This window comes from Vigna umbellata, chromosome 7, assembly GCF_029865625.1.
Source record: "Vigna umbellata cultivar VRB3 chromosome 7, Vumbellata_1.0, whole genome shotgun sequence".
Taxonomy (NCBI): Eukaryota; Viridiplantae; Streptophyta; class Magnoliopsida; order Fabales; family Fabaceae; genus Vigna; species Vigna umbellata.
Window position 1 is genome coordinate 13,030,554 of NC_142171.1, and position 6,309 is coordinate 13,036,862.

The 6,309-nt window shown below is 36.1% G+C and overlaps 2 protein-coding genes across 2 annotated transcripts; both read right to left on the reverse strand.

Annotated features, from left to right (window-relative positions):
- Positions 1-1,389: 1,389 nt before the first annotated feature.
- LOC124848127 (uncharacterized) lies at positions 1,390-2,655 on the reverse strand. Its single transcript, XM_047325768.1, has 4 exons — positions 2,266-2,655; positions 1,893-2,127; positions 1,615-1,679; positions 1,390-1,497 (listed from the first exon to the last, which is right to left on the reverse strand). Exons 1-4 carry the CDS (start codon positions 2,653-2,655, stop codon positions 1,390-1,392), a joined length of 798 nt encoding a protein of 265 aa, XP_047181724.1.
- A 1,190-nt stretch (positions 2,656-3,845) lies between these two features.
- LOC124848128 (dof zinc finger protein DOF5.1-like) lies at positions 3,846-5,581 on the reverse strand. The gene is made up of 2 exons (XM_047325769.2): positions 5,368-5,581; positions 3,846-4,988 (listed from the first exon to the last, which is right to left on the reverse strand). Exons 1-2 carry the CDS (start codon positions 5,422-5,424, stop codon positions 4,038-4,040), a joined length of 1,008 nt encoding a protein of 335 aa, XP_047181725.1. The 5' UTR covers positions 5,425-5,581; the 3' UTR covers positions 3,846-4,037.
- Positions 5,582-6,309: the final 728 nt, after the last annotated feature.

The window sequence follows — 6,309 nt, forward strand, 5'->3', positions numbered from 1 at the left end:
TTGTGTTTTGTATTGATCTTTGGGTGCATATTTGATTGTGATTTATAATCACTTTCATTTCGTGTAACTTGAAGACCAATGCGAAATACTGTCAAAATTTCGTGAAATTTTAGATATGTTATTTAAAATTTATATGTTTAAAAAAGTGAATCTTCTTGAATGGGATAAGATCACACCTTGAATACAAACACGATCAAAGTGATCATTCAAGATTATTGAAATTTTGTAAACAATTTCAGTAAACATGTGTACGGATCGAGGGTGGATGAATTTACCACGCATCAGCATTGAGTACGAGAGAGGGGTAGAAGAATTTATAGAGTTTGCGCAACGTAATGCGAGTACAAGTCATGATGAAGTCAAGTTTAGATGCCCCTGTGTGAACTGTTTGAATGGCAGGAAGTTGAACGCAACTGATATTAGGGTATGTAGCAGATATTAGGATATAGTAAGTTTTAAGTTTATGCTTCTAAGTTGTTTTATGCTTTTGTACATTATTATTAGTTTAACTTTGTACATTGGATTGATTTATGGTTCAAAGTTTATTTATGATTACATTGAATTGATTTATGCTTCTAAGAAGTTGATTTATGATTACATTGAATGCATTTATGTTTGAATATAATTTTTATTGAAAATATATGCTTCTGGATTGTTCTGAACTGTTCTGGCTGTAAAATTATATGCAGGTCTGTTTCTGCAGTTGAGAATGTTGTAGAAACATACTTGTTCTTAAAAAAAACAGGGGAATACGCCTCGGTTGTGACCATAACCGAGGTAGAAAACCCCCCTATGACATCGGTTAAGGTCAAAACCGAGGCAGAAAGTCAGCAAAAAAGCAAAACAAAAAAAAAATTAAAAAACACTCTACTGCCTCGGTTCTGGTCCCAACCAAGGCATTAGAGGCGAACATACTGCCTCAGTTCAAAAGGAACCGAGGCGTAAAGTCCTTCCAAAAAAAAATAAAAAACAAAAAACATATTGCATCGGTTGCCTTTGAATCGAGGCGAAATCCACACTTTTATGCCTCGGTTCACAATCGAGGCATAAAGGTGTAGACTTTTTGCCTCGCCTTTATATGCCTCGGTTCAAGAACTGCTACCTATGATCGAAAATAACTGTTGTCATTTCCCCTGACTGCACTACTGAATTATAATAAAAAATTGTTTCTGTTTTTGGTTTTACATTTGACCATATTTAAAATGGTTATATTCTTCCTCTTTGTTGTACCATTATGTTGTGGTGTTTAAGGAGGGGTAATCTCATGTTTTATACACTCTTCTTCACAAAACTTCTTGAATTTCATGGAGGTATATTTACCTCCTCCATTTGTCCTCAGAGTTTTTATCTTTTTCTCACTTTGCCTCTCCACCATATTCTTGAATTTTATTAGAACTTCAGCACCTCACTTTTCCTTGATAGCAAGTATGTCCAACATTTCCTAGTCCAATCATCAACAAACAACAATAAATACCTGCTATCTCCAGGTGTTTCAGTCTGAAAAGGACCACACACATCTGAATATACCACACTCAATTTCTTTGTTGTCCTTTAAGGCAAGAACTTCTGAAAGCTTCCTCTAGTTTTCTTACATTGAACACATTGTTTACATACTTCTTCATGAATTTCAACCATAGGTAGGCCTTTAACCATTTCACGTTGACTAAGTTGAGATAAATCTTTAAAATTCAGATGCTCAAAAGTCAAATGCCATAGCTAGCCATTGTATTTTGTTTTTAGAAACAACAAAGCACTAATGTTTGACAACATTCATCACCACATGAAACTATTCTGGGAAAAATGTGCTTGAACGATCAATCTTCTATTTTGATCAAAAATACTAAGACAATTATCCTCCATTTTTATCATAAATCCCTTTTGGAGCAGTTTGCCTAGACTTAGCAGATTTGTTTTCAACCCTGGCACATACAAAACTTCATCAATCACAACTTCTCTACCATCACCATCTCTCAAAACAACTCTTCCTGTTCCCTCTGCTGCGAGACTTCTGTCATCAACAAACTTGATCCTCCCTTGCATGACTTCTTTCAGTTTTACAAACCACTCCTTCTTCCCAATCATATGTGTTGAGCAGTCTGAATCCAAGTACCAAATTGCATCATCTGACTGGTTTTCATTTATATTAGCCATTAACATTACAACCTTGGCTAAATGAGCTCTATCTTTCGATTTATTCTTGGCTCCATCCCCTTTTCAACATTCTTTGGCAAAGTGACCAAATTTCTGACAGTTATAGCACCTCACCTTTTTTTGATTATCAAACTTCCCTTCTTTTTCTCCATCAGAATTGGTACAAGATTTTTTTTTCTTTTTGCCTTTGACATAATCACTAGAATCTTCACTATGTTGTTCCTGTGATTCCTTCTGCTTAGTGCCACCTTTGCCGCCCTTCTTGAACCTTTCCTTGCCTTTGAATTGAGATCTTGTCTGAAGCACTTGTTCTTTGCAGTGTCTTCGCTCATTAATACGATATTCATGTGCCTCCAATGAATGTTGTAGTTCTTCAATCTCCAAGGTCTCCAAATCACGAGTCTCCTCAATAACCATAACCACATGATCAAATCTTGGAGTCAAAGTTCTCAGAATCTTGTCCACCACATATTGGTCTGTAATGCCATTTTTCCATGCCCTCATAGCATTAACAAGTTTTTGTACCTTATCAAAGTATTTTGCATAGTTTCACTTTCATCCATGGTCAAAATTTCAATCTGTTTTCTCAAAGTTTACAGTCTCACCTTCTTGTTTTTATCACTATCATCGTAAGTCTTCGTCAAAACCTTCTAGACTTCCTTGGCAGTTGCTGCTTTAGAGGTTTTGCTTAAAATCTTTGAGCTCACACATTGATAGATGAGAAACCTTGCCTTGCTATCTAATTTTTGTTGCAATACTTGTAACTTTTTTTCCTCATTAGTTTCCTTGTTATCTAGTTCCTCAAGACCACACTCTATCACCTCCACCACATCCTGGAAGCCATAGATGGCCAACATCTTGATCTTCCGATCATCAAACATCTTCGTATCAAAAACTAGAAGTGCACCTGTATCATTCCTCCAAACCCTATTTTTGTTTTTTGATCAAGTCTTGAAGATTCTTGGACCTTGTTTCACTTGAATACTCTTAATCTTGTATATTAATCTTTTTTTGGTACGGTCCAACCTCTTTTCTAAGTTTAGTTTTCCTGTTCATTAATTCTTCTTCAATTTTATCAAAATTCTTTATTTGATATGAAAATTGAAACAAGCTTAGAAAACATTTCATGGTAGCTTTTTTTTTTATTGGTTGCATACTTTTTTATGTTAGACCTTGTATTGTCTAATGTAAAACTATTAGGTCTAAAATAATTTTATGTCGAATGTGTTTCATACTACATAAGTTTATGTTGTACAATTTTTATACGACGTAAATTTACATATGTATTGTAATGATGTCGGACATATATCTAACATAAAATGCCTAAAATTACTAACGTAAAAGAAACATGTTTCTCTTGCAATGAATTTTTTTAACATTCATTTACCTATCTTTCTTTCAGCTCTTTCAACATGTTTTAAAAATATAAATCTCTAACAACTATAATTTTCCTCAAAGTTTAACGAGTATCCAAAATGTGAGATATCTTAGTTTTGAGTTTATATTGATAATATTCATATATTTCGAAAACAGAATCCTAGTATATTCAACATTCAAGTAGTTGGCTCAGCCTATGTTTGAATAGTTAAGTTGAGGTCCTAGATTCAAACTTCATACCACAATTCAACTTCAAAAGAAAACGACATTCAACGTTGTAATACAATGAAACATAACATTATATGGAAAACAAAGAAAATACAAGGAAAAATATATTACGATTCAAAGAAAAGCAGCCAACATGCCTAGTTTTTAACTATGCTCCAAGGCCCAAATCTCTTCGTATTGGGATTTGGAAAATTATGGAGTTCGATTAAAACTTGTCTCCAACAAGATAAGTGAAACTGAAGCCATGAACATTAACCAAAACCAGAAGCTTCTCACAGCCTCTATAGATGGTTGCTTGCAGTGAAAGAGGAGCTAATCCCACAAATATCTGTCCAAGATGCAGAACTAGCACTGGTCCAATATTGTTCATTCACTGGATTATCGTTTCCCAAGAAAAGTGTTGACAAATCAGGTTCCTTACGTTCTTCCATTTTCACCGAAGCTATCTGAGCCATGATCCCAGAAGTTGAAACCTTTGGCCTTATATATCCACTCACCTCAGCACTACCTTCAAAAGGGTATAAATTAGAAGCTGGTGAAGAACCTTCCAAGGAGGCCAAGAGGGGAAACTGCTGTGGCATTCTCCATTGGTCCAAACCAGGTGCAGAGAAGATTGAAGTGGCACCACCACCTAAAGCACTTGTTCCAATTTGATAACCCAAGTCTCCTACTCCTCCCACTGGGCCATAACTGAGGCCATAGTTTAGGCTTATGTCTCCATCTCCAAAGTCACCAAGTTGATGCAATGGAGGCATGAATCTGAAGGGTGGAATTTGGGGTGCAAGCCCTATTCTCTCACTCTTCGAAGATCCCGAGTTGGTAGAATTGACACTTCCTGTCTGGCGGTCAGAGGTTGCCGGAGAGTTGGAGCCGCCGCCACTGCCGCAGGTACCTTTGCTCCGCTTGTTCCTCCTGCAGCCTCCGCCCACGGGGACACTCCTTAAGGCGCCGCCTCTGGTCCAGTACCTCCTGCAGGTCTTGCAGAAGTGGCGGGGCTGGGAGAGACTGTAGTTGTTGAAGTAGCAAAATTTGGTGTTGGTGGATTCGCAGCGTGGACACTTGAGTGCAACCTCTGGCATTGGCATGTTGGCCATCCTTGCCCTATCAGCCATGGATCCTGGCCTGATTGAACCCTCTCCATGAGACTGCATTGCAACCGGAAGTGGTGGCGGTGGTGGTTGAAGCAGCTGCTGAGAGTTGGAGTCACTGCCTCCGGGTTGGTTATTTGGTTGCTACAACGTATAAGCACAAAACAAATGAATAGAGGTTAAAAATAAGAGAAATATTATTAACATTCTCTAGAGTACTTTTTAAACATTTTTTTTCTCATTTACTGAATTTTTTTTTATTTCATATACTCACATAAACTTTTATACAAAAAGTTTAACTTATTAAAATTTGTAATACATAATATTTAATGAATTACGTAATTAAAAAAATTATAAGTAGAGTGTTGAAAGAAATAATACATAGCATTTTCTTTTTTTCAGGTATATTATACATAAGTAAAAAGTAAGAAGAATATTTTGTTTAATGTTTTGAAATCTTTTGCCTTTGAACAAAGAAGCCATAGGAGGGGAGAAACTGAAGAAACTCGTGTGTTTTATTTACCTGTTGCTGCCAATTGGATGCATCAAAATAAGAAGCTGGGATGGAAGTAAAAACCATGATTCACTCTCGGAGCTTAGTTTTTCTATTGTAAAGCTTTATGAGAGAAAATCACATATGAATGTGTGTATTCAGAAGTAAAGAGAGAAGAGAAGACTGTAATGACGAGCTAAAGAGAAGGAAGGGCCTTTAAGTATTTATATATAATGCTGATGTTCATTCTCTTTCGTAACCCTTGTAACACCTTTTATTTTTAACTTTCTAGGGTTTTGAGGTGGTGGTTTCTTAAACAGATAAGCTCCTCTTTCTATGGTTTTCAAGACTGTGACTACTGTGCTAAGACAGTGAGATCAGTGCTAGCGGCTGATCGACCAGCCTATATGTGTCAGGAAGTAATTTGGTTTAGAATAGGTCAAAAAACCTTAACCATATATGATGTGGTTGTGTTGTAAAAACTATAGATTAAGGTGAGGAATGTAATGAATGAAGTTGTTAACGTTTTTTATATCAAAGAAAAAGGTGGCTGTTGGTGCTTTAGTGATGGACATTTGTCGAAACCTTTTCTTGCTCCGGTCTGTTCCCTTCCATACTAAACTTGATTTCTGAAATTTATCCTCGCCACTCTCACGCGTCACCACATGGCGAGTGAGCACACTAATCAAAATAATAGGAGAACCAACATCATAATTGAGTCAACACCACCTGTAAATCGAAACTTTTATGGAACCTATTAAATGGTCAATTTTTTTTCTAATGAGGTATATCATCTGTATAATTTTCACTCATCATCCTTATGTTTAGACTTAAAAATAGATTTGAAAGAATGAGACTGAATTTAAGAGAAAAAGAAAACACAAAAATTAAGTTGTTTAAATTAAAAGGTGTTTCGGTTGAAAGAGTCGTGAGACGATCGTCCTTTCTTTCTTTATTCATCTCCAATCGCTT

Bases quoted from the DNA above. Each gene is read 5' to 3' on its own strand.
- LOC124848128 (XM_047325769.2), bottom strand. From the start codon at position 5,424: ATGGTTTTTACTTCCATCCCAGCTTCTTATTTTGATGCATCCAATTGG. The intron at 4,989-5,367 runs GTAAATAAAACA...TATACGTTGTAG, and splicing joins CATCCAATTGGCAGCAACAG to CAACCAAATAACCAACCCGG.
- LOC124848127 (XM_047325768.1), bottom strand. From the start codon at position 2,655: ATGAGGGCATGGAAAAATGGCATTACAGACCAATATGTGGTGGACAAG. The intron at 2,128-2,265 runs GTGAGGTGCTAT...AATGAAAACCAG, and splicing joins AGTTTGATAATCAAAAAAAG to TCAGATGATGCAATTTGGTA. The intron at 1,680-1,892 runs GCAAACTGCTCC...TGAATTTTAAAG, and splicing joins AACAAATCTGCTAAGTCTAG to ATTTATCTCAACTTAGTCAA.